General features: G+C 52.2%; 1 protein-coding gene and 1 long non-coding RNA gene across 21 annotated transcripts; one reads left to right on the top strand and one right to left on the bottom strand.

Annotated features, from left to right (window-relative positions):
• Positions 1 to 8: 8 nt before the first annotated feature.
• Positions 9 to 24,625, top strand: C21H21orf58 (chromosome 21 C21orf58 homolog). 20 transcript variants are annotated; one of them, XM_063803600.1, is made up of 11 exons: positions 104 to 194; positions 1,104 to 1,214; positions 4,904 to 5,080; positions 5,648 to 5,856; positions 6,600 to 6,660; positions 8,320 to 8,393; positions 8,987 to 9,151; positions 12,339 to 12,450; positions 22,685 to 22,776; positions 23,107 to 23,264; positions 23,548 to 24,139. In XM_063803600.1, the coding sequence occupies exons 4-10, from the start codon at positions 5,797 to 5,799 to the stop codon at positions 23,260 to 23,262; spliced, it is 720 nt and encodes a 239-aa protein (XP_063659670.1). In that variant the 5' UTR covers positions 104 to 194; positions 1,104 to 1,214; positions 4,904 to 5,080; positions 5,648 to 5,796; the 3' UTR covers positions 23,263 to 23,264; positions 23,548 to 24,139. The 20 variants fall into 20 exon arrangements, 18 of the variants coding, with proteins under 18 accessions (XP_063659665.1, XP_063659663.1, XP_063659670.1 ...); XM_063803597.1 differs by having other exon boundaries at positions 1,104 to 1,232; XM_063803598.1 differs by lacking the exon at positions 104 to 194 and adding an exon at positions 681 to 902 and having other exon boundaries at positions 1,104 to 1,232.
• LOC129138310 (uncharacterized) lies at positions 22,847 to 24,769 on the bottom strand. Its single transcript, XR_008541528.2, has 3 exons — positions 24,684 to 24,769; positions 23,564 to 23,636; positions 22,847 to 22,862 (listed from the first exon to the last, which is right to left on the bottom strand). It is a non-coding gene; the product is annotated as an uncharacterized LOC129138310 (long non-coding RNA).
• Between the last annotated feature and the right edge of the window lie 529 nt (positions 24,770 to 25,298).

The following is a 25,298-nucleotide window of genomic DNA, read 5'->3' as shown; positions in this document are numbered from 1 at the left end:
GGTCCCGCGCGGGCAGCGCATGGGCTTTGTGTCCACCGGGACAGCTGGCCGGGCTCCCTGCACGCGCGGGCGGCGCCGAACGGCGCTCGGCAACCACCCGGACAGGGCCAGGCCGTTTTCTCCCGCTCAGGCATTAGTCGTTGGCTGTGGGCCGCCGCGGGAAGTTGAGGCCTACCACGGAGGAAGCTGCTGAGGTGAATCTCAGGGGATCCGCAAGGGCTCCCTCATCCTTGCCGGGACCCTGGGAACCCGAAACAAAAATCCTACGCCACCAGCCCGCCGAATGCGCCCCCTCGGCCGGGGGTCCTGGGTCTTCAGAGAAGAACTCGGCCGAATGCGGTCAGAAAGCCCGCGAACCGCCTGGACCTGCAGGCCCCGCCGCTTGGAGCTCCCGCCTTTCCCGACCGAGCCCGTGTCTGCTCGTGTGTCTCACTGATGTCTTAGGTCTCAAAAAAGAGAAAAGGTTTTTAGTAGACAGAAGAGAAATGGGGCCGTGGGTTCGTGGTCCCAGGGGGAAACTGACGTCGCATGGGGTCGTCGTCCCTCAGCTTGAGCTCAGCGGAACATGAGCTTGCAGAGGTGGAAACCACGGAAGGTTTGGGTGTCTTGGAGCTCTCTGGACACCGAAGCCCGGACACAGTCCCGGGGTCCGCACCGCCTGTGACCTGCGGCGGGACCGCCGGGGTGGGCGTTTTCTCAGCTGGCGCGCGCGTAGGTGGAACTTGGGGAACTAACTGGAGCGAAGTGGCAAAAAACCAAGACAGGGCGCGTGACCTCGCGCAGGCCGTCCTTTCCTGTGGAGTATTCCTTCAGCTAACCCCTTTATTTCATGTGTCCAAGTCTGGTTTCTGGGTTTCTTCGTAGTCCCTCCGGGCCTGTTCGTGCGCCTTCACTTGCAAACGGTTCGTCGTGGAGGGCCTGTGCTTGTTTGCAGCAGTAACGATGCCCTTCCCGAGCGTGCTGGAGTGGCTCCTCGCTGACGCAAGCTCACCTTGCAGCCTCCTCAGCAACTGCAACTTAAACGCGCCCTCAGGAAGCCCTGGAATCTCGCTCAGAATTTTTTTTCTTTTTTTTTATCTTTTTTTTTTTTTTTTTTGAGACAGTCTCGCTGCGACTCCCAGGCTATAGCGCAATGGCGCGATCTCGGCTCACTGCAACCTCCCTCAGGAAGCCGTGGAAGCTCGACCGCCAGAAACTTCCTTCTCCTGACTCAGGTCACAGTCTTCTGTGTGGTGAGCGGGGTGTCCAGCGGTCTCCTGGTTCCCAGACTCGGAATTGGGTGGTTTGAGCAAACTCTGGGCAGTGAGCTCATTAGAGCAGGGGCCAGGCAGGCAACACAGCCAAGCGAGCAGGGGCTGCACCCACAGGATCACACTTTCCAGGAACAGAGACCCAGACCGTGCCTGAATCTCACAACTGTTACGTGTTACAATACATTTACAACTGTGGGACTGAGGGGATGTGCCCAGGTTTGCCTAGACTGTGTTCCTCAGAACCCCAGAGTCGTTTCTGTGGACATTCTAGAGAGGTTCTGCTAATGTTGGACTTGGGTCTTATTTCAGTTCTTTTTTCTTTTCTTTTTTATAGGCAGGGTCTCAGTCTGTCACACAGGCTAGAGTGCAGTGGTGAGACCACCGCTCATTGCAGCCTCAACTTCCCCGGGCTCAGGTGATTCTCCATGTCAGCCTCCTGAGTAGCTGGAATTACAGGCACACACCACCATGCCCGGCTAATTTTTGTATTTTTAGTAGACATAGGGTCTCACTGTGTTGCCCAGGCTGGTCTTGAACTCCTGGGCTCAAGTGATCCACCTGCCTTGGCCTCTCAAAGTGCTGGAGTTACAGGCATGAGCAACCTCGCCCAGCCTCAATTCATTTTAAACTATTAAAAAGCTGTCAAGGCCAGGCAACCACTGCACTCCAACCCGGGTGACAGACTGAGACCCTAACTCAAAAAAAAAAAAAAAAAAGCTGCCCAAATAAATTTTGTAGATACTCACCCTCAAGGAGGGAAACGTAACTCCCCTCTCCTTAAGTGTAGACCACACATAGCCACTTCCTCCCAAAGAGTGCAATAAAGAAAAGGAGGGAAAGAGCCACTTTATTGTGGAGAAAACTGGCAGACTCCACCTCAGCCAAGTGACGCAGGTCAGCCTCACAGTTATAGTCGAGGTGACAGTGTGTGTCCCTGATGTGATGGGGTGACAGTGGCACTTCACCCCTAGATGCTTCCTTTCTGTAACCTGCAGTCCCAGTCTAACCAGGAGATAATAGACACATTTTAATTGAGGGACATTCTTCAAAATATCTGCCCAGTACTCTTCGAAACTGTCAAGGTCATCAAAAATAAGGAAAGTCTGAGAAGGAGCCTAAAGACACATAACTCAATGTAATGGGGTGTTCTGATGGATACCACATTAGGGACATGAGGCAAACCTAAGGAAACTGTCAAAGTGTGGACTTCAGTTACTTGTGCCTCAATATTGGTTCATTAATCATAACAAATGGGCCCGGTGCACTGGCTTTCACCCAAAAATTAGCTGGGCATGATGGCATGTACTTGTAGTCCCAGATACTCGAGAGGCTGAGGCAGAAGAATCGCTTGAAACTGGGAAGCAGAGGTTGCAGTGAGCCAAGATTGCACCATTGCACTCTAGCCTGGGCGTCGCAGCGAGACTCTGTCTCGAAAAATATATATATATATATAACATATGTAGCACACTAAGGTAAGATGTTAATAAGAGGGGAAGCCACACATGCGGTATGTGGGATCTCCATGTACTATCTTCTCAATTATAAATCTAAAACTGTTCTTAAAAACCCTATTTAAAAAAAAAGTCTGACAAATCCATGCCCTCTGGAGCATGTTATGTATACTACTAGAGATCCCAAGGAGGCAATTCTTAGTGCTTCCCATTCACTTGGCAGTCACAGCTGTGGGCACACAGGCTCAAGTCTCTCCTTAAGTCAGTCAGTATTACAAACCATACATAATAGTATACTTGACCACTGCATAAATGTTATAAACATTCCACATCAAGAGAAAGAGGAGAGGAAAAAAAACCAGTTCAACGAAAAGGAGAATCTGGCAAGGAAGCATCTCTGATGTGGGCAGAGCCTGCAGCAGCAGATGTGGAGGGCTTCTCACAAGTGACAGCAAGACTGTGTAAAACGGCCACTTTGACCTGGTGGTGTTCTGCTCTTTTCATGGCCATAGAGTACTCTGGTAAGGACTGATAGTAAGAGTGTCTTGTTTATGTCTTTATCTGGGTGGGTGCAGTATCTACTGATGAGGAAACATCTGGTCCTTGTTGGCCTGATACCCTTTTTTTTTTTTTTTTTTTTTTTTTTTGAGGTGGAGTTTCACTCTTGTTGCCCAGGATGGAGTGCAGTAGTGGTGCCACCTTGGCTCACTGCAACTTCCGCCTGCCTGGCCCTATCTTATAATTTAAAAGGCATCAGGGGCCAGGTGCTATGGCTCACACCTGTAATCCTAGCACTTTGGGAGGCCAAGACAGCAGATCACTTGAGGTCAGGAGTTCGAGACCAGTCTGGCCAACATGGTGAAACCCCATCTCTACCAAAAATACAAAGATTAACTGGGCGTGGTGGCGTGCGCCTGTACTCCCAGCTACTCGGGAGGCTGAGGCAGGAGAATCACTTGAACCCGGGAGGCGGAGGTTGCAGTGAGCTGAGATGGCTCCACCTCTGCACTCCAGCCTGGGCAATGAGCGAAACTCCATCTCAAAAAAAAATACATAAGATGGAGTCCTTTTCTCAGATGAGGTCACTTATATCAAGGGTGCTCTATACAGTTGCTTAACTAAATTAACCTGGTTTTTGTTCTGTGCACACTCAGAGCTGTTTAAATGTCTCCCAAGACTGTCACTGTTAATGACTGTGGACAAGAGCCAGGTTCTTTTATTATCTTGTTTATTTATTTATTTATTTTATTTATTTTTTTTCTAGACGGAGGTTTTGCTCTTGTTGCCCAGGCTGGAGTGCTGTGGCGCAATCTTGGGTCACTGCAACCTCTGCCTTCCGATTTCAAGCAATTCTCCTGCCTCAGCCTCCCGAGTAGCTGGGATTACAGGCGCCTACCACGACGCCTGGCTAATTTTTTGTATTTTTAGTAGAGACGGGGTTTACACCATGTTGGCCAGGTTGTCTCGACCTCCTGACCTCGTGATCTGCCTGCCTCAGCCTCCCTAAGTGCTGGGATTACAGGCATGAGCCACCGCGCCTGGCCCTTTTTAATAATTTTTTATAGAGATGGGGTCTTGTTGTGTTGTGCCGGCTGGTCTCCAACTCATGGGCTCAAGTGATCCTTCTGCCTTGGCCTCCCAAAGCACTGAGATTACAGGCGTGAGCCAACGCCCAATGGCACTGGGATCTTAAACATGGGGCCAGAGTCTGCTCATGTCCAGCAGCACCAGCGAGGACCCCTGACTGCCATCTGGGAATGTGTGGCACCAGGCAGGTCATGTGACCCCAGCCCACACCCTCCACAGATCTGGAGGGAGGGTAAGGCCTGGTTTCATGCTGACTTCATTTCTGGTTGGATGGCCTCCAGGGTAAGGTGAGTTGAACTCTACATCAGGAGTAATCCAGCCCCTCCAGGGCCAGCAGGCGTGAGGTGCGCCCCTCCAAGGATCTCCATGAGCTGCCTCTGTGAGCCTGACCTCCTACGGGCTGGCCAGCCTTCACCCAATCACTCACTGGTCCAGCTTCAGGGTCCCTACATGGATGTGGGTTGGAAGACAGGACAGGCACACAACCATAGATACTGATGGACATGGGCCATTTACAGAACTGAGGGCAAGAGAGCAATTTTGGCCACTGAGGCAAGTTCCTGGGTTAGCTGCACCGAGGAGGGTGCTGACCTCTGCCCCTCGGGTCCACAGGTCTGGGTCCCTGCTGCTGACATCCCCCACATGTCAGTCTGCCTGCTAGTGGGATTGACTAACTCATCAACGTGGAGTTTAATGCCCAACCAAGTGCAGACCACGCTCCTGTTTTGCGTCACCCTCTGCGAAGCTTCCTGCATACTTGACTCCCTGCCCGGTGCCCCCAGCCCCAAGGTGGGACATATCCCCTGGGCACCCCCTCTGGTCCTGCTGAAGCCCAGCCCCTCTGCAGGTCACAACCCCTCCTCTGTCCTACCCCTTCTGCTGCCTGCAATTTCCTGAACTCCTTGGTAGGCAGTCTCCTCACCCTGTCCTCCCAGTGTCTCCCCACCCTGTCTTCCCTGCTTGCTCTGAGGGTCCCTAGGAGGGGAGGTATTAACACCCTGGAGGCAGTACACAGGTGGGGCGCCCTCCCCTGACACACAGGTTCTTCTGGACTGGGTCCTGAGGCTGGTGGTGCATAGGGGGTCACGACTGTTCCCTTCCCCCAGGTCTGAGGGTTCTGCCCCTCTGCCTCAGCTGCTGCCCACTTTTTTGCCTTCCCATGAAGCCCAGCTGGCCACACCTGGGGATGAGTGTTTACAGGTAGCCTGAGGACGCACAGTGGAAACCTGGCAACCTGGGGCCTCCCTGTGTCTGGCAGCCTGGCAACTGTCACGCGGCGCCCAGCGCTGGCTTCTGGGGCACTGCAGTCCAGGGAGGGTGTGGCTATCTTCCCACAGGGCTCTTCTCTTCCCTCAGGCTGGTCTCCAGGAGGTAAGGCCCGCCCTGCAGGCAACACCGGTGCTTGGGCTCCTGCTGAGCAGTTCTTTCCTGCGAGTAACAGAACCAGGGAGGGAGGTGGGCTGTGGCCTCCCCTGCCCCTACAGTCGTCTCATGCAGCTCCCACCATGCTGGACTCAGCAGCAGCAGAGCAAGTGACCCGACTGACGCTGAAGCTCTTGGGACAGGTGAGGCAGAGCCCGGGATGCTCCTGTTTTTAACAACTCGCAGGCTGTGGCGTTGGAGGGACTCTTCGAGACAGCCCTGCAGGTGCAGAATGCAGGGCCCCAAGGGCTGGGCCTGGGGCTGGCAGCCCAACGGACCCATCCTCAGACTTAGTCTTCACATTCTCTGAGGGTCTGGGTGGCCCATGACCGACCTGCCTGTCCTCGCAGGCCACTGAGCACAGGGTCTGGGGAGCCTCGGTGCCTGGGGGCACCTCTGCGCCCCCTGCCTGCATTGTTCCCTCTCCGGCTGCCTGAGGGACCTGCTGTCCACCTTTCGCCAGCCCTGCATCCTGGCCCACAGGCCGCCATGAGAGGGACTCACCCCTGGACACACCCAGCAGGTAGTTGCTCAGCTCAGGGTTCAGGTGGGGGGTGGTCTAGGCATGTACTGGCTGGGAAGCCTGGAGGCCTCACCAGTGAGGTGTCTCCCAGGGTTGCTCTTCAGAAATCTGCCTGAAGGGACCACTCAGAGCATCCGCCCCTAGACTTGTGGATGGAACACATGAATTCGCTAGAGGTCAGGCTTACAGAGGCAGCTCAGGGAGATCCTCGGAGGGGCTTGACTCCTGCCTGTTGGCCCTGGAGAGGCTGGGTTACTCCTGACGTACCATTCTTTTCACTCAGAAAGCCTCTTAGTCATTCCTGGAGCACACAGGGCCTTTGCCTGGAGCCACCGTCTCTGTCTCGGTCTCTCTTCCTCACAGAAGCTGGAGCAAGAACGGCAGAATGTGGAAGGGGGACCTGAGGGCCTCCACCTCGAGCCAGGTGAGAGCCCCTGGGCTGCTTGGAACCAGCACAGACAGACGCAAGTGTAGCCGCTCCAGGGGGAGCCACCTCCAGGGGGAGGTGGGGACAGCAACTCTGGGAATCACCCCCACTCCTGGTACCGGCGAGATTGTCCTCAATGCTTTTCCTTTACATTCAGAGTTGAAGACACCCCCATTCCTTATCACCTTTAGTCTGCAAACCCCAAAAAGGGGCACCTTCATTGTTCCCATTTTGCAGATGAGAAAATGGAGGCAGAGAGGTTGCTCACCCTGGCAGTGGTCGCACCCAGATCAGACCCAGTTGCTCTGGTTCCAGAGCCTGAGCTTGTCCATTGGTTGGGGAGGAGCTGCTGTCCTCACTGTTACCCGGGGACATCCGGGGAGAAGCTGAGGAGGCCAGAGGAGCATTTCTTGTTCTTTGGAACGTAGGGCAAGCTGTGAGCTGTGGGGGCTCAGCTGCCAAGGGCAGAGCCCAGTCTCAAATACAGAGAGAAAATCCCAAACCAGGTCCCCTGACTGCAGAGCCAGTGCGAGGGAACAGAATGGCTACCAGTGCCTGGGGCAGAGGGTTTGGGGACCCCCCCAAGGGCTGGCTAGGGTTCCCAACGGCCCCACTCCAGTGTGATGCTGGGTGAGGGGCAGGACCCCTGTGCCTAAGGGAAAGGAGGCCAGAACCCTGCCCCCCACCTTCCGGAGCCTTCTCTTGAGTGTAGACCCTCCCCCAAGGAATGTAGACTTTTTCTTTTTTTTGAGAAGGAGTCTCACTCTATTGCCCAGGCTGGAGTGCAGTGGTGCAATCTCAGATCACTGCAACCTCCGCCTCTGAGGTTCAAACAATTCTTGTGCCTCAGCCTCCCGAGTAGCTGAGATTACAAGTGCGCTCCACCATGCCTGGCCAACTTTTGTATTTTTAGTAGAGAAGGGGTTTTGCCATGTTCGCCAGGCTCGTCTCGAACTCCCGGCCTGAAGTAATCCACCCACCTCGGCCTCCTAAAGTGCTGAGATTACAGGTGTGACTCACTGCACCTGGCCAGATTTTTTTTTTTATTCCTGAGACAGGGTTGGTCTCGCTCTGTTGCCCAGGCTGGAGTGCAGTGGCCTGATCACAATTCACTGCACCCCTGACCTCCTGGGATCAAGCAATCCTCCCAGTGCAACCTCCCACTGTTGAGATGACAGGCATGAGCCACCACGCCCGGACTAGGGGGCAGACTTGAGGGATGTGCAGATACTTGGGGATCAGACCAGACTCTAGACCACTTGGGGCCAGAGGGTGGCTCCAGGTGGCCAAGGTCAGGCTGCAGCCAGCCCTGTAGAGGCCTTGACCTCCTGGAGCCCAGGGCACTCTGTATGAAATGCACTCAGGAGGAACCTGGTCGCGTCATTTCAGCCTCCCTTCCAGGAATGAGATGACCATCGTCCAGCACTGAGTTCCCTGGATTACCCCTCCCCTGATGCTGCCCCTTGCCCTCCTTACCCAACACTGGTCCCTCTTTATCTGGGATAACCTAAGACCAGGATCCTCCCAGGCCTCCCCCATCCTGGGAGTGTGGGTGAGGCAGGGCCTTCCGACATGGGTGCAGTACCATCCAGTCCGAGTGCTTGCAGCGACAGCCTCTACGCGTTCCTTGGTAAGCAAGCAGGTTCTTCCCTCCAGGAAATGAGGACCGGCCGGACGATGCCCTGCAGACTGCTCTGAAGAGAAGGAGGGACCTTCTGCAGAGACTCCGGGTAGGCCCTGCACCCTCTGAGCGAACCTGGCTGAGCTCACTGTAGCAGAGATAGCTGCTCAGCCTTAAGGCACCAGGTCGGGGAGTATTAGGGAAGACCTTTCCAGACTCTCAGGGCCAGGCCCCAGCAAGGACACTGTTAGCTTAGAGACCTGCCTGGGTGCAGGTTTCCATCAGGACTGGAAATGTTGAGTAAGGGCCCAATTCCAGGAGGACCTGAAATTCTGGGATGCCTGGAGGTTTGCTCCCACGGCACTCACCAAAGATGCATCCGAGTGGCAGAGATGCAGGGGAGGTGGGGCCGCTTTTCTAGGGGGAGACCTAGAAAAAAGTAGGCCTGGAACTGGCTTGAAAGAGAGAACAGACCCTGGGGCTGGGAAAAGAAAACAACTGGAAACTAGCTGACACGCTTGGGTCAATTTCAGGAGGCCACCCTCATGCACATACCCCTGGAAGGGTCTTCCAGTCATGGCCATCCTGCCGGGAGAGGCGCCTGTACCTGGCCCAGGCTGGCCTGAGCCTGACGCTGGGGGTGCCTCTGTGGCGTTGGGGCTCCCCCTCCCCGTGTGCAGCAGCTCTGCATCGGCCTTGCAGGAACAACACCTCCTGGACGAGCTCTCTCGGGCCCAGGCCTGGAGCGGGCCAAGCAGAGGAGCCCTCGGGTCAGCCCTGCCCCCAGAGCTGCCCCCCACGGGCATCCTACCCACTGCCTCCCCATCCCCGCTGGCCCCAGACCCGCCAAGGATCATCCTGCCTACGGTAAGAGGGCGAAGTCGAGGGCGAAGTCGAGGAGCACATCTGAGAGTGGGAGGCGGGTGCAGAATTAAGATTTTACAGAAGGCAGGAGGCGCTGTGCCTGCAGCGAGGTTGCCTCGTCACCCCCATCCTCCCAAGGCCCACCCTTGAAGGGGGCCAACTGCCTGCCTGGGCACTGCCTGGGCCTCCCCGGACTGCTTACCCCTCATCACAGAGGAAGGCTGGGGCCCAGCTCTGTCTCCCAAACCCCAGCCCTGGCCTTAAATGTTGCATTAGGGGTAGAAGTATCAGGAGAGCTCAGCAGGCGGCCCTGAATTTGGGGAAGTGTGTCAACTCCTCAGAACTTTATCACTGGCCGGGTGCGGTGGCTCACATCTCTACTCCCAGCACTTTGGGAGGCCGAGGCGGGCGGATCACCTGAGGTCAGGAGTTTGAGACCAGCCTGGGCAACTTGGTGAAATCCTGTCTCTACTAAAAATACAAAAATTAGCTGGGCGTGGTGGTGCATGCCTGTAGTCCCAGCTACTCAGGAGGCTGAGGCAGGAGAATCGCTTGAGCCCAGAAAGAGGAGATTACAAGACTCCATCTCAAAAAAAAAAAAACAAAAAAACTTTATCATGCCCAGGAGATGCCTTAGGCCCCAATGTCAAGGGCAGAATGTTAAAGGTAAATAGTGCTCCACTTCTGAGAGCTTCCTACAGCTGTTCAGCCTTCTGGGTGGCAGGCAGCAGAAAACAACTCTGACTTTCTGAAGCAAAAAATGGATCAGAGGGAAACCAGGCACCCAGAGGTGGGATGGAAGCTGGGGGCCCGGAGGTCAAGGCTTTGGTGGGATTCGTGTGACTGGGGTGCAGGGAAGGTGGAAGAGAAGAGGCTGAGGTGGGAATTTCTAGACAGGGCAGCAGAGTCTATGACCTGGAAGGCTTTTGCCCTTTGGGAGGGGACCCTGGCAGCAGCACATGGTGGAGGGTACAGAGGGAAGAGGAGCCTCCGAAGGACCTGCCCCAGACCCTCCTCTGCAGATGGGTGGCCTTCACCAGGTTCTGGATATTCCCAGCCTGTGCCTTCCTGTCTTCCAGCACCAGGAACCTCCTCCCAGGACAGAAGGGAGTACGGGGGGTCATTGCTGTGGACCCCCCATCTTCCTCATCCCAAACACATCTACGCTTACTGTGTATCCATCAGGGCCAGTTATGCCTGCAGGTTTCACTCTCAGCCCCAGTGACACCAGGTGGGTGAGCAGGGGCTGTGGGGTCACTAAGATGAGCTTCCTGGCAGCTGGACTCAGAGCCCCTGAGGTAGGAGGTCCCATCAGCCAGGACGGGCACGGCGGCTCTAGGAAGGCCTCATGGGTCTGTGCCAGGGGTGGGCAAACCACAGCTTCAGACCGGAGCTGGCCTGCCTCCTGTTCTCACGCAACCTGCAAGCCAAGAATGGTTTTACATTTTTACATGTTTGGGGAAAAGCCAATACGATAATAATATTTTGCAACATATGAAAATTATATGAAATGCCAATTTTAGTGTTCATAAATAAAGTTTTATTGGGCCAGGCCCATTTGTTTCCACATTGTCCGTAGCTGCTTTCGTGCTGCAATGGCCAACTACAGAGCTGACGGTGTGTCCTGCTTTGGAAGCTGTTTACGATGTAGCTCTTGGGAAAAGTTTGCCAACTCTTGGTCTCTGCCGTCCTTTCTGTGAACTGAGGAAGAAGGGACAAGGCCAGGCAGCCTCACACAGCTAGAAGAGGATAAAACAGAAGGCCTTTCATGCTCGAATATTTGGCTATAATTTATTTTCACTCAGAGGAGAAACCAAAGTTTATTTTTATGACGTGTTCTATATATGTACTACAGTATATGATGGAGGACAGTAATTAACCAAGTTGTTATGGGGGCTGGGATAGAGAGGTCACTGGGACAGAATTGAGAACGCCTGTTGGGATGCGGCCATCCTACCCACGGGTCTGCCCCAGATGCTCAACACCATCCGTCATTAGGGAAATGCAAATTAAAGCCACTGTGAGCCACCACTGCATCTCTATTAAAGTGGCTACAATTAAAAAGACTGACCAGGCCAGGCACGGTGGCTCATGCCTGTAATCCCAGCACTTTGGGAGGCCAAGGTGGCCAACCGCTGCTGCATTTCCCCTGCCTGGACACGGTTGGTTGGATGGGTGGCTCTCCTGAGGTCAGGAGTTCGAGACCAGCCTGGCCAACGTGGTGAAACCCTGTCTATACTAAAAACACAAAAATTAGCCGGGCGTGGTGGCAGGCGCCTGTAATCCCAGCTACTCGGGAGGCTGAGGCATGAGAATCGCTAGAACCTGGGAGGCGGAGGTTGCAGTGAGCTGAGGTTGTACCATTGCACTCCAGCCTGGGCGACAAGAGCAAGACTTTGTCTCAAAAAAAACAAAAACACCATACCAAGTGTTGGTTGCTCCTATTAAAGCAGAATTAGTGGAACCAGGCCTCAGCCCATCCTGCTAAAGACAGGAAATGTGGGAAACATTAAAAATACTACATCCTAAGTGATATCTAGACTGAAATACCTTTCCGTTCAACCATTTATTCAGTGTCTGGGGTTAATCATTTAAAGTTCTCCTTGGATGGATGAATGGATGTGTAGGTAGATGGTTGGCTGGTTGGATGGATGGGTGGGTGGATGGATGGGTGGGTGGTTGGTTGGTTGGTTGGGTGGGTGGATGGGTGGATGGGTGGATGGATAGGTGGGTGGATGGGTGGATGGGTGGATGGATGGGTGGGTGGGTGGATGGATGGGTGGGTGGATGGTTGGTTGGTTGGATGGATGGGTGGGTGGATGAATGGTTGGTTGGCTGGTTGGATGGATGGGTAGGTGGATAGATGGGTGGGTGGTTGGTTGGATGGGTGGATGGGTGGATGGATGGGTGGGTGGGTGGATGGTTGGTTGGTTGGATGGATGGGTGGGTGGATGAATGGTTGGTTGGCTGGTTGGATGGATGGGTGGGTGGATGGATGGGTGGATGGATGAGTGGGTGGATGGTTGGTTGGATGGATGGGTGGATGGTTGGTTGGTTGGTTGGTTGGATGGATGGGTGGATGGTTGGTTGGTTGGTTGGTTGGATGGGTGGGTGGATGGGTGGGTGGTAGATACTGGAGACACTTTCTTCAAGGACATATGCAGATAGCTAATCACCTGGCTGTTCCTAGGTCCCCCAGCCTCCTGCCACCATCATTCAGCAGCTCCCTCAGCAGCCACTCATAGCACAGATTCCTCCTCCCCAGGCCTTCCCTACTCAACGGTCAGGAAGTATTAAGGAAGGTAAGTGTTCCATATTCATATTGTTGTGGGTTGAGGAAATTATCTACTGAAAGGGAAAATGTTCCTGGAAGCAGGACAGTCACTTAGGGCCAGCTTTTGGCTGTTCAACATGAAAATAATTTTAACTTTAAGAAATCCTTATATAAATGATATCTCACAGGGAAGGAAACAAGAGGTATAAGAAAGATAACTAGGAGGTAAAATAATTGGGCTCCAATTCCAACTCATCCAATCATCATCCATTCAAAAACCATTATTAAGATGCTTCTTTTAAAATAATTTTTAGGGCCCGGCTCGGTGGCTCACGCTTGTAATCCCAACACTGGGAGGCCGAGGCGGGTGGATTACCTGAGGTCAAGAGTTCGAGACCAGCCTGGCCCACAGGGTGAAACCCCATCTCTACTAAAAATACAAAAACCAGCTCACCATGGTGATGGATGCCTGTAATCCCAGCTACTTGGGAGGCTGAGGCAGGAGAAATTGCTTGAACCTGGGAGGCGGAGGTTGCAGTGTGAGCCAAGAATGCACAACTTTACTCCATCCTGGGCGACAGAGTGAGACTCTGTCTCAAAAATAATAATAATAATAATAATAATAACTTTTAAATACTTGATTTTTTAAATTTATTTATTTATTTATTTAGAGAGAGAGAGAGAGAGTGTCTTGCTTTGTTGCCCAGGCTGGAATACAATGGCATGATCTCAGCTCATTGCAACCTCTGCCTCCTGGGTTCAAGCGACTTCTCCTGCCTCAGCCTCCCAAGTGGCTGGAACTGTAGGCCTGCACCACCATGCTTTGCTAATTTTTGTATTTTCAGTAGAGGTGGGTTTTCGCCATTTTGGCCAGGCTGGTCTTGAACTCCCAACCTCAGGTGATCAGCCCACCTCAGCCTCTCAAAGTGCTGGGATTATAGGCGTTTGCCACTGTGCCCGGCCCAATTTGACAAGTTTTGTTTATTTTTTTATTTTTATTTTTTTTGTTCTGAGACAGTCTCGCTCTTGTTGCCCAGATAGGAGTGCAATGGCGCCCTCTTGGCTCACTGCAACCTCCACCTCCTGGGTTCAAGCAATTCTCCTGCCTCAGCCTCTCGAGTAGCTGGGATTACTGGTGCCCACCACCATGCCCAGCTATTTTGTTGTATTTTTGGTAGAGACAGGGGTTTCACTATGTTGGCCAGGCTGGTCTCGAACTCCTGACCTCAGGCGATCCACCCGCCTTGGCCTCCCAAAGTGCTGGGATTACAGGTGTGAGCCACCACACCTGGCTTGACAAGTTTTAACATATACATATAACATATACTTATATCACTACAATCAAGACTGAGCATATCCATCACCTCCAAAGTTTCCTCGTGTTTCTTTTTAATCCCTCCTCCTACACCCCCATGCAACTGCTGAGCAGCTTTCCGTCACTATGTAGTAGTTTGAATTTTCTAGATTATTTTATTTTATTTTTGAGGCAGAGTCTTGCCTGTCGCCTAGGCTGGAGTGCAGTGGCGTGATCTCGGCTCACTGCAACCTCCGCCCCTCCAGGTTTAAGCAATTCTCTGCCTCAGCCTCTGGAGTAGCTGGGGATTACAGGTACCCGCCACCACGCCCTGCTAATTTTTTGTATTTTTAATAGAGACGGGGTTTCACCATCTTGGCCAGGCTGGTCTTGAACTCCTGACCTCATGATCCACCCACCTCAGCCTCCCAAAGTGCTGGGATTACAGGCGTGGGCCACCATGCCCGGCCTGCATTTTCTAGATTTTTGTAGAAATGGTCTACACAGTATGTACTCTTTTTTTGTACGGCTTCTCTCAGCATGACTGTTTTAAGATTCATCACTGTCGTTGGGTGTATCAATAAATGGTTCCTTCCAATTGCTGAGTAGTATTGCATTGTGTGAATATATCAGTTTGTTATGCATTCACCTGTTGGTGGATGTCTTAGTCCATTTTCTGTTGCTTAGAATATCTGAAACTGAGTAATTTTTTTTTTTTTTTTGAGACGGAGTCTTGCTCTTTTGCCCAGGCTTGAGTGAAGTGGCGCAATCTCGGCTCACTTCAACCTCTGCCCACCGGGTTCAAGCGATTCTCCTGCCTCAGCCTCCCAAGTAGCTGGGATTACAGGCGCCTGCCACCATGCCCGGCTAATTTTTGTGGTTTTTAGTAGAGACGGGGTTTCACCATGTTGACCAGGCTGGTATCAAATTCCTGACCTCAGATGATCTGCCTGCCTCGGCCTCCTAAAGTATTGGGATTACAGGCGTGAGCCACCAGACCTGGCCTTCGGTTAATTTTTGCATTTTTAGTAGAGACGGGATTTCGCCATGTTGGCCAGACTGGTCTCGAACTCCTGACCTCAGGTGATCCACCCACCTCAGCCTCCCAAAGTACTAGGATTACAGGCGTGAGCCACTGCGCCTGGCCAAATCTCGGTAATTTATAGAGAAAAGAAATTCATTTCTTACAGTTATAGAGACTGGGGAGTGCAAGGTTCAGGGGGCACGTCTGATGAGAGCCTTCTTGCTGTTGGGGACTCTGCAGAGTCTGGAGGCATCACGTGGCAAGGGGGCTGAGTGTGCTGATGGCTAGCTCAGGTCACTCTTCCTCTTATTATAAAGCCACCAATTCTCCTCCCATGATAACACATTAACCCATGAAATCATTAATCCATTATCTCATGTATGCATTAATCCATTCATAAAGGCAGAGCCCTCATGATCCAAGTACCCCTTACAGGCCCCACCTCTCAATACTGCCACATTGAGGATTAAGTTCCAACCACAGTAATGAACATTTGGGTTGCTTCTTGTTTTCGCTTATGACCAACAAAGCTGTCATGGACATTCCTGCCTCAGTCTTTCTGTGGACGTATGCTTTCATTTCTCTTGGGTAAATACCTAGAAGTGAAATGTCTGAATCAAATGAGATTTAACTCTTTTTTTTTGAGATGGAGTCTCACTCTTTCGCCCAGGCTGGAGTGCAGTGTCGTGATCCCGGCTCACTGCGGCCTCTGCCTCCCGGGTTCAAACAATTCTCCTGCCTCAGCCTCCCAAGCAGCTGGGATTACAGGCATGTGCCACCACGCCCGGCTGATTTTTGTATTTTTAGTAGAGACGGGGTTTCTCCATGTTGGCCAGGCTGGTCTCGAACTCCCGACCTCATGATCTGCCCCCTTCGGCCTCCCAAAGTGCTGGGATTATGGGCGTGAGCCACCGCGCCTGGCCAGCAGTTTCTTAAAAGTTAAATCAGCCAGGTGCGGTGGCACATGCCTGTAGTCCCAGCTGCTCGGGAGGCTGAGGTAGGAGAATCACTTGAACCCAGGAGGTGGAGGCTGCAGTGAGCAGAAATCGTGCCTTTGTACTCCAGCCTGGGTGACAGAGCGAGACTCTGTCTCAAAAAAGAAAAAAAAGAAACTGCCAAACTGTTATCTAGTGTCTGCAGCATTTAATATTCTCACTAGTAATGTTTGTGAGTTCTAGTTATTTACAACCTTGGCAACATGTGGTATGGTCAGTCTTTCTCATTTTATCCATTTTAACAGGATGCAGTGGTGGTTGATTGTGGCTTTGATTTGCATTGCCCTAATGACTAATGGAATTGGTAGTCTAGGGGCAGATGTGTGTAGAATGGCTGAATCACCTGACAGCTGTCCTCAAATCTGTCCCAGTGACCTGCCTATCCCAACCCCTGTGCTGACTTGGTTAATTACTGTAGCTCTATCATATATTGCAATCCAAGCCAGATCTGGCCCAGGACGGCCATGTAACCCACATCCAGGGGATACCTTTCCTATTGTGATCCATATGAGGAGCCCCTGGAGTGGCAGAGAGCATAGCTTGTGCCATCATAAAGAAGGGTAGTCCTGTCTTTCCTTATTACCTGTCGATTTTTCCAGATGAACTTTAGTGATAGTCTGTCAGGTGCTAAAAAGCACACTGAGGTAGGGGTGTGTGTGGGGGTGTGTGTGTGCCTATGCTTGTATGCCATAGGTTCTAAAAAGCATACCGAGGTAGGGGTGTGTGTGAATGGGTGAGTGTGTGCCTATGCTTGTATGCCATATGAGAGAAAATGCAGCATTTAAAATCAGTGGTTAACAGCCAGCACAGTGGCTCATGCCTGTCATCCCAGCACTTTGGGAGGCTGAAGCAGGAAGATCGCTTGAGCCTAGGAGCTTGAGACCAGCCTGGGCAACATAGCAAGATGCAATCTTGGCTGGGCGCAGCGGCTCACACCTGTAATCCCAGCACTTTGGGAGGCTAAAGAGGCTGGATCACCTGAGGTCAGGAGTTCGAGACCAGCCTGGCCAACATGGTGAAATCCCGTGTCTACTAAAAATACAAAAATCAGCCAAGTGTGGTGGTGGGCGCCTGTAATCCCAGTTACTTGGGAGGTTGAGGCAGGAGAATTGCTTGAGCCTGGGAGGCAGAGGCTGCAGTGAGCTGAGATCACGCCACTGCACTCCAGCCTGGGTGACAGACCAAGACTCTGTCTTAAAAAAATAAATAAAAATAAGGGGAGGCCGGGCACAGCGGCTCACACCTGTAATCCCAGCATTTTGGGAGGCCGAGGTGGGAGGATTGCTTGAGCTCAGGAGTTCCAGACCAGCCTGGGCAACATGGGGAAACTCCATCTCTACAAAAAAATACAAAAATTCGCCAAGTGTTAGGTGCATGCCTGTGGTCCTAGCTACTTGGGAGGCTGAGATGGAAGGATCACTTGAACCCAGGAGGTGGAGGCTGCAGTGAGCTGTGACTGTGCCACTGTTCTGCAGTCTGGGCAAGGGAGTGAAACGCTGTCTCTAAATAAATACATAAATAAATGGAAATAAAAAACATTTGCAGGAAAGTAGATACTGAGGGAGTTTGCATAACTGTTCTAAAGGAATTCGTAAAAGATTTTTTTTTTCGAGATGGGAGTGTCGCTCTGTTGCCAGGCTGGAGTGCAGTGGCATGATCTGAGCTTACTGCAACCTCCGCCTCCTAGGTTCAAGCGATTCTCCTACCTCAGCCTCCCGAGTAGCTGGGACTACAGGCGTGTGCCACCATGCCCAGCTAATTTTTGTATTTTTAGTTGAGACGGGGTTTCACCATGTTGGCCAGATGGTCTTGATATCTCGACCTCATGATCCACCCACCTCAGCCTCCCAAAGTGCTGGGATTACAGGTGTGAGCCACCATGCCCGGCCCTACCCTTATTTTTAAATGCAAGTTTTGCTGCATATTCAAATCTAGATTGACAGTCATTTTATCTCACCACTTTCTAAGGACCCTGTGATTGCACTGGGCTTGCCCAGATAATCCAGGATTATATTCCCATCTCATGAGTCTTTTTTTTTTTTTTTTTTGAGTCACAGTGTTGCTATATCACCTAGGCAGATCCAAAACTCCTGGCCTCAAGCGATCCTCCCACCTCAGCCTCCCAAGTAGCTGGGATTATAGCACCCAGCACTCAAGATTCTTTTCTTTTCTTTTTTTTTTATGAGACGGAGTCTCGCTGTCTGCCAGGCTGGAGTGCAGTGGCACAATCTCAGCTCACTGCAAGCTCTGCCCCCCAGGTTCACGCCATTCTCCTGCCTCAGCCTTCCGAGTAGCTGGGTCTACAGGTGCCCGCCACCAGGCCCAGCTAATTTTTTTTTGTATTTTTAGTAGAGACGGGGTTTCACCGTGTTAGCCAGGATGGTCTGGATCTCCTGACCTCATGATCCGCCCACCTCGGCCTCCCAAAGTTCTGGGATTACAGGCGTGAGCCACCGCGCCCGGCCAAGATTCTTTTTTTAAAAGTTAATTTACAGCATGGCACAGTGGCTCATATCTGTAATCCCAGCACTTTGGGAGACTGATATGGGAGGATCACTTGAGCCTAGGAGTTCAAGACCAGCCTGGGTAACATATTGAGACCTCTTCTCTACAAAACGTATCAAAATTAGTTGGGTATGGTGGCATGTGCCTGTGGTCCCAGCTACTTGGGAGGATGAGATGGGGGGATCCCTTGAGCCCAGGAGGTCCATGCTGCAGTGAGCTGTGTTCACACCAAGGCGTCCCAGCTTGGGCAACAGAGTGAGACCCTGTCTCAAAAAAAAAAAAAAAAAAAAAAGATTAATTTGTGATTTAAAAAAAAAAAAAACCATGTAACTTTACCATTGTGACCACTTGTTAAGTGCAAAGTTCAGTAGTGTTAACTATAGTCACTGCTGTGCCGCAGAACATTTTTATCTTGCAAATCTCAAACTCCACCCGTCGGACTACATCACCCCCTCCCGTCAGTGCCTGGCAACCACCGTCCTGTGTTCTGTTTCTGAGTCTGACTGTGTTCGATGTGTCAGATGAATGGAGCCACACAGTATTTGTCTTTGTGTGACTACATCACCCGCTCTCGTCAGCGCCTGGCAACCACCGTCCTCTGTTTTGTTTCTACGAGTTTGACTGTGTTCGATGTGTCAGATGAATGGAGCCACACAGTATCTGTCTTTGTGTGACTACGTCACCCCCTCCCGTCAGTGCCTGGCAACCACCGTCCTCTGTTCTGTTTCTACGAGTTTGACTGTGTTCGATGTGTCCTGTGAGTGGAGCCACACAGTATTTGTCTTTGTGTGACTACATCACCCCCACCTTCAGTGCCTGGCAACCACCGTCCTCTGTTCTGTTTCTATGAGTCTGACTGTGTTCGATGTGTCCTGTGAGTGGAGCCACACAGTATTTGTCTTTGTGTGACTACATCACCCCCACCTTCAGTGCCTGGCAACCACCGTCCTGTGTTCTGTTTCTACGAGTCTGACTGTGTTCGATGTGTCCTGTGAGTGGAGCCACACAGTATTTGTCTTTGTGTGACTACATCACCCCCTCCCGTCAGTGCCTGGCAACCACTGTCCTCTGTTCTGTTTCTACGAGTTTGACTGTGTTCGATGTGTCCTGTGAGTGGAGCCACACAGTATTTGTCTTTGTGTGACTACATCACCCCCACCTGCCAGTGCCTGGCAACTACCGTCCTGTGTTCTGTTTCTACGAGTCTGACTGTGTTCGATGTGTCCTGTGAGTGGAGCCGTACAGTATGTGTCTTTGTGTGACTACATCACCCCCTCCCGTCAGTGCCTGGCAACCACCGTCCTGTGTTCTGTTTCTACGAGTCTGACTGTGTTCGATGTGTCCTGTGAGTGGAGCCACACAGTATTTGTCTTTGTGTGACTACATCACCCCCTCCCGTCAGTGCCTGGCAACCACCGTCCTCTGTTCTGTTTCTATGAGACTGACTGTGTTCGATGTGTCCTGTGAGTGGAGCCACACAGTATTTGTCTTTGTGTGACTACATCACCCGCTCCAGTCAGTGCCTGGCAACCACCGTCCTGTGTTCTGTTTCTATGAGTCTGACTGTGTTCGATGTGTCCTGTGAGTGGAGCCACACAGTATCTGTCTTTGTGTGACTACATCACCCCCACCTGCCAGTGCCTGGCAACCACCGTCCTGTGTTCTGTTTCTACGAGTCTGACTGTGTTCGATGTGTCCTGTGAGTGGAGCCACACAGTATTTGTCTTTGTGTGACTACATCACCCCCTCCCGTCAGTGCCTGGCAACCACCGTCCTCTGTTCTGTTTCTACGAGACTGACTGTGTTCGATGTGTCCTGTGAGTGGAGCCACACAGTATCTGTCTTTGTGTGACTACATCACCCGCTCCAGTCAGTGCCTGGCAACCACCGTCCTGTGTTCTGTTTCTACGAGTCTGACTGTGTTCGATGTGTCCTGTGAGTGGAGCCACACAGTATCTGTCTTTGTGTGACTACATCACCCCCACCTGCCAGTGCCTGGCAACCACTGTCCTGTGTTCTGTTTCTACGAGTCTGACTGTGTTCGATGTGTCCTGTGAGTGGAGCCACACAGTATTTGTCTTTGTGTGACTACATCATCCCCACCTGCCAGTGCCTGGCAACCACCGTCCTGTGTTCTGTTTCTACGAGTCTGACTGTGTTCGATGTGTCCTGTGAGTGGAGTCACACAGTATTTGTCTTTGTGTGACTGGCTTATTTCGCTTAGTGTGATGTCCTCAAGGATCACCCACATTGCAGCAGGTCACAGATGAGTAACAGTCCATTGTATGGATAGACCACGTTTCTGCCTCCATTTATCTATCTACTGATGTACACTTGGGTTGCTTCCGTCCCCGCTCAAGATTCCGGGCTTACATCTGCACAGGCCTTTTTGCCCTCTAATGGAACACATGCCTAGGACTGAAATGGCTGTGTCAGGAAATACAGCCACAAAGTCTCTCAAAAGGTTTCTGCCCGTTTACACTCCACATACATGAATGAGAATTTCAGTCGCCAGAGCACTTCACCAACACTTGGCATTTTCACACTTTTCATTTTTGCCAGCGTGGTGGGCATCTTATGGAAGTTCATTCTGGTTTAATTTGCATTTCACTTTTTCATATATTTATTGGCCATTTGTTTTTGTTTTTTGAGGGTTTTTTTTTCTAAGAGACAGGGTCTCACTCCATTGCCCAGGCTGGAGTGCAGTGGTGCAATCATACCTCGCTGCAGCCTCAACTTCTGGGCTCAAGCACTCCTCCCACCTCAGCCTCCCAAGTAGCTGGGACTACAGGCACAGTCAGCTAATTTTAAAAATTTTGTGTAGGCCAGGCGCAGTGGCTCACGCCTGTAATCCCAGCACTTTGGGAGGCCGAGGCGGGCAGATCATGAGGTCAGGAGTTCCAGACCATCCTGGCTAACACAGTGAAACCCCATCTCTACTAAAAATACAAAAACAAAATTAGCCGGGCGTGGTGGCGGGTGCTTGTAGTCCCAGCTACTCAGGAGGCTAAGGTGGGAGAATGGCGTGAACCTGGGAGGCAGAGCTTGCAGTGAGCCAAGATTGCGCCACTGCACTCCAGCCTGGGCGACACAGTGAGACTCTGTCTCAAAAAAACAAACAAACAAAAAAAAAAAAACCAGCACTTTGGGAAGCCAAGGCAGGTGGATCACGAGGTCAGGAGATCGAGACCATCCTGGCTAACACGGTGAAACCCCATCTCTACAAAAAATACAAAAAATTAGCCGGGCGTAGTGGCGGGCACCTGTAGTCCCAGCTACTCGGGAGGCTGAGGCAGGAGAATGGCGTGAACCCAGGAGGCGGAGCTTGCAGTGAGTCGAGATCGCACCACCGCACTCCAGCCTGGGCGACAGAGCAAGACTCCGTCTCAAAAAAAAAATATATATATATATATATATATTTGTGTAGAGATGAGGTCTTGCTGTGACTGGTGTCAGCTCCTGGTCTCAAGGACTTCTCCTGACTCGGTCTCCCAAAGTGCGAGCATCACAGGCCTGAGCCACCGTGCCTGGCCTCATTGGCCACTTGAACATCCTGTTCTGTAAAGTGTCCATTTAAGTAATTTGCCCATTTCTCTTTCAGGTTGCCTGCCTCCCTTATTGGTTTCTAGGGATTCTTTATAATTTCTGTATGAGCCCTTTTTTCATATGTGCATTTTGAGTGTTCCATCCTTCTTGTGGTTGCCTTTTCACTCTCTTCATGGTGTCTGTAGATGAACAGATGTTTTATTATGTATTTTTTGGGGAGATAGTATCTTGCTCTGTTACCCAGGCTAGAGTGCAGGGGCATGATCATGGCTCACTACAGCCTCGAACTCCTGGGCTCAAGTGATCCTCCTGCCTCAGCCTCCTGAGTAGCTGGGACTACAGGCGTGCACCACTACAACTGGCTTAGATGTTTTAATTTTTTTTTTTTTCTTGAGACGGAGTTTCGCCCTGGTTGCCCAGGCTGGAGTACAGTGGCGCGATCTTGGCTCACCGCAACCTCTGCCTCTTGAGTTCAAGCGATTCTCCTGCCTCAGCCTCCCAAGGAGCTGGGATTACAGGCTTGAACCACCACACCTGGCTAATTTTTGTATTTTTAGTAGAGACTCAGAGCATGCCCTGGGGACCCACAGTGTACAGACAAACTCAGGGCGCGCCCCGGGGACCCGCACCGTGTACAGACGGGCTCAGGGCGCACCCCGGGGACCCGCACCGTGTACAGACGGGCTCAGGGCGCGCCCCGGGGACCCGCACCGTGTGCAGACGGGCTCAGGGCGCGCCCCGGGGACCCGCACCGTGTACAGATGGACTCAGGGCCTGCCCCGGGGACCTGCACAGTGTACAGACACACGTGTTCTCTGGTCCTATAACACGCTCTATCACTTTAACAAATAGGAAAAATGGAAACTTTATTCAGGGTCCCCCTGCTTCTTCCCTGCAGACATGGTGGAGCTGCTGCTGCTGCAGAACGCACAGGTGCACCAGTTGGTCCTGCAGAACTGGATGCTCAAGGCCCTGCCCCCAGCCCTGCAGGTAGGCTCAGCCCCCAGCAGAACCCTAGGCCAAGGAAACAGGGCCTGGGTGGTTTTTCTTCTGGAAATTTCTGCATCTGTGTAGCTCTGAAAGGGCATTCCTGGCTCAGGTCTACAGTCTGGCTGTGAAGCCCCCATCCCCATCGAGTCCCAGCCCAGATGAGGAATGGGTTGCACAATTTGGGGCGGGGGAAGAGCCTCCTCTGGGAGGATGCTTAGACCCTGCCATCCTGCCTATCACATGGGATCCAGCCCCAGTTAGGAACAGGGCGGGAGTGGAGGTGGGGAGCAGCCTGGGCTGCGTCCTAAGCGGCAGGTGCGTCTGTGGCAGGACCCGCCACATGTGCCCCCGGGGGTCCCACGAGCTGCCAGGCCAAGGCTGCCTGCCGTGCACCACCACCACCACCACCACCATGCTGTGTGGCCACCTGGGGCTGCCACTGTCCTCCAGCCCGCCCCCAGCCTGTGGACGCCTGGCCCACCCTGAGTGTGAGTCACAGAGACCCTGGCCGGGGCACCCTCCACCCCCAGGCTTCCTCAGGGCTGTGGGCTGTGGCGGGACTATGGAAGGGAGCAGGGAGAGACCCTGCCACCAGTCGGAGTGGCTACGCGAGTGTGGACTGCAGGCTCCTCCTGGGGAAGCTGGGCAGGCTCGCTTTCCGGTCACGGGGCCATTCCAGGGGGCATCCCTTGCTCCGGGTCCCCTGCAGTGAGGGGCCTGTGAACCCCACCAGGGCAGCAGCCCCTCTCAGGGACCCCTCCTTTCCTGTAGGGCGGCGCCGGCCCACCTGGGAGCCTCAGATCCCCCTCTTCCATCACGGAGGTAAAGTTGAGGCCGTGGACGCCACCAGCCTGACGATCCTGAAATAAAGATTTCATCCAGAAAGAGTTTAAGAAAATCTCAGCTCAGGAGCCAGAACAGAAAAGATCAATAGCTTTAGCCACATGGAAGTGTGAACATCCTGATGGGGAAAATACCACAAAGTCTAATTTAATAACTAGGGACACCTGTGTGCCACAGCTGTGGCACAGACTCCCACTAAAGAAGTAGGGGTGCATGGCTTATGCCTGTAATCCTAGCACTTTAAGAGGCTGAGGCAGGAGGATCACTTGAGCTCAGGAATTCGAGACCAGCCTGGGTCACATAGCAAGACCCCGTCTCTACAAAAAATAAATTTAAAAAACTAGCCAGGTGTGGTGATATGCGCCTGTGATCTCAGCAGCTCTGGGGGCTGAGGTGGGAGGATTGCTTGAGCCCAGGAGTTAGAAGCTGCAGTGAGCTCTGATGGAACCACTGCACTATAGCCTGGACCACAGAGCAGGCCCCTGTCTCAAAACATAAAATAAAAAAGTGAAAGAAGCAAGCTGTGTATGACGTGATCCCTTTTGAGTTAAAAAAAAAAAAAAAAAGGGAGAGTGCTAATGCTATAAATGCAGAAATCTCTACATGCTGGTTTGCACAGCTCTTGTTCCTGTAAAGCAAAGGTGAGTGCTGGGCAGTGGAAGGGCGGCTCACTCTCCTCAGTTCAGTTTCCTTCTGTGCTGTGGGGTTTCTTACCATGTGGACAGGCTACCTTGACTATTTCTTTTCTTTACTTTTTGTTACTTTTTTTTTTGGGTGCAATTATGTTTCTTTGCTCTTTTAATGTTGTTTACATATTTTTAAGTAGTATACTTAAACTTTCATTCACCCCCTATTAGGACAGATTCTTTCATTCCTGAAGTTCCGCACAAGGAGGAACCCTGTCCCAGTGCTTCCATCCTTGAAAGTTTGCAGGTAGGAGACAGGATGACCAGAGAGTTGCCACTGAGCTGCAGAGCTCCCCAGGGACAGCCACCTGGTGCTGACATGGACGGGCAGGTGTGAACACCGAAGGGCCCAGCGCAGCTACTGGCAGTAACACTCACTTCTCTCAGAACCATCTTTTCGTGCCTCTTGAAGGTGATTCCAGAGACTCTGTGCTCTCGTTAAAAGCTCAAACCAAAGCTCAGACTCCATTTCCTCTTTTCAAGGTGACTTTCCAGCATGGCATTTCTCTTTCTATTAAAATTTTTTTTTTTTGAGACAGAGTTTTGCTCTTGTCGCCCAGGCTGGAGTGCAATGGAGCGATCTCGGCTCACTGCAAGCTCCGCCTCCCAGGTTCATGCCATTCTCCTGCCTCAGCCTCCCGTGTAGCTGGGACTACAGGTGCCCGCCACCACACCCAGCTAATTTTTTGTATTTTTAGTAGAGACGGGGTTTCACTGTGTTAGCCAGGATGGTCTTGATTTCCTGACCTCGTGATCCACCTGCCTCGGCCTCCCAAAGTGCTGGGATTACAGGCGTTGAGCCACCGCGCCCGGCCTATTAATTATTTCTCAACAGAATTTTTCATACAACAGAGGGAAGAAATGTCACAGGAAGTGGTGGTCTTTGGATGGCCTGGTCTTGCTGGGTTCACAGGGATGAAAGGCTCTGGCATCCAGAGTGTCTGGTTAGGGCACAGCTGCGCTGGCTTAGCCTTGACTGGCCTGCAGGAGGGG

Source organism: Pan troglodytes, chromosome 22, assembly GCF_028858775.2.
Source record: "Pan troglodytes isolate AG18354 chromosome 22, NHGRI_mPanTro3-v2.0_pri, whole genome shotgun sequence".
NCBI classification, from domain to species: Eukaryota; Metazoa; Chordata; class Mammalia; order Primates; family Hominidae; genus Pan; species Pan troglodytes.
Note: the sequence above shows the minus strand (reverse complement) of the source record. Positions and strands in the feature narration are given on the sequence as shown.

Coding starts and splice junctions, on each gene's coding strand:
- C21H21orf58 (XM_063803593.1), top strand. CDS start 830: ATGTGTCCAAGTCTGGTTTCTGGGTTTCTTCGTAGTCCCTCCGGGCCT. Junction 903..1,103: donor TGCGCCTTCACTTGCAAACG/GTTCGTCGTGGA, acceptor TTTTTGAGACAG/TCTCGCTGCGACTCCCAGGC. Junction 1,233..5,647: donor AGGTCACAGTCTTCTGTGTG/GTGAGCGGGGTG, acceptor CTCTTCCCTCAG/GCTGGTCTCCAGGAGGTAAG.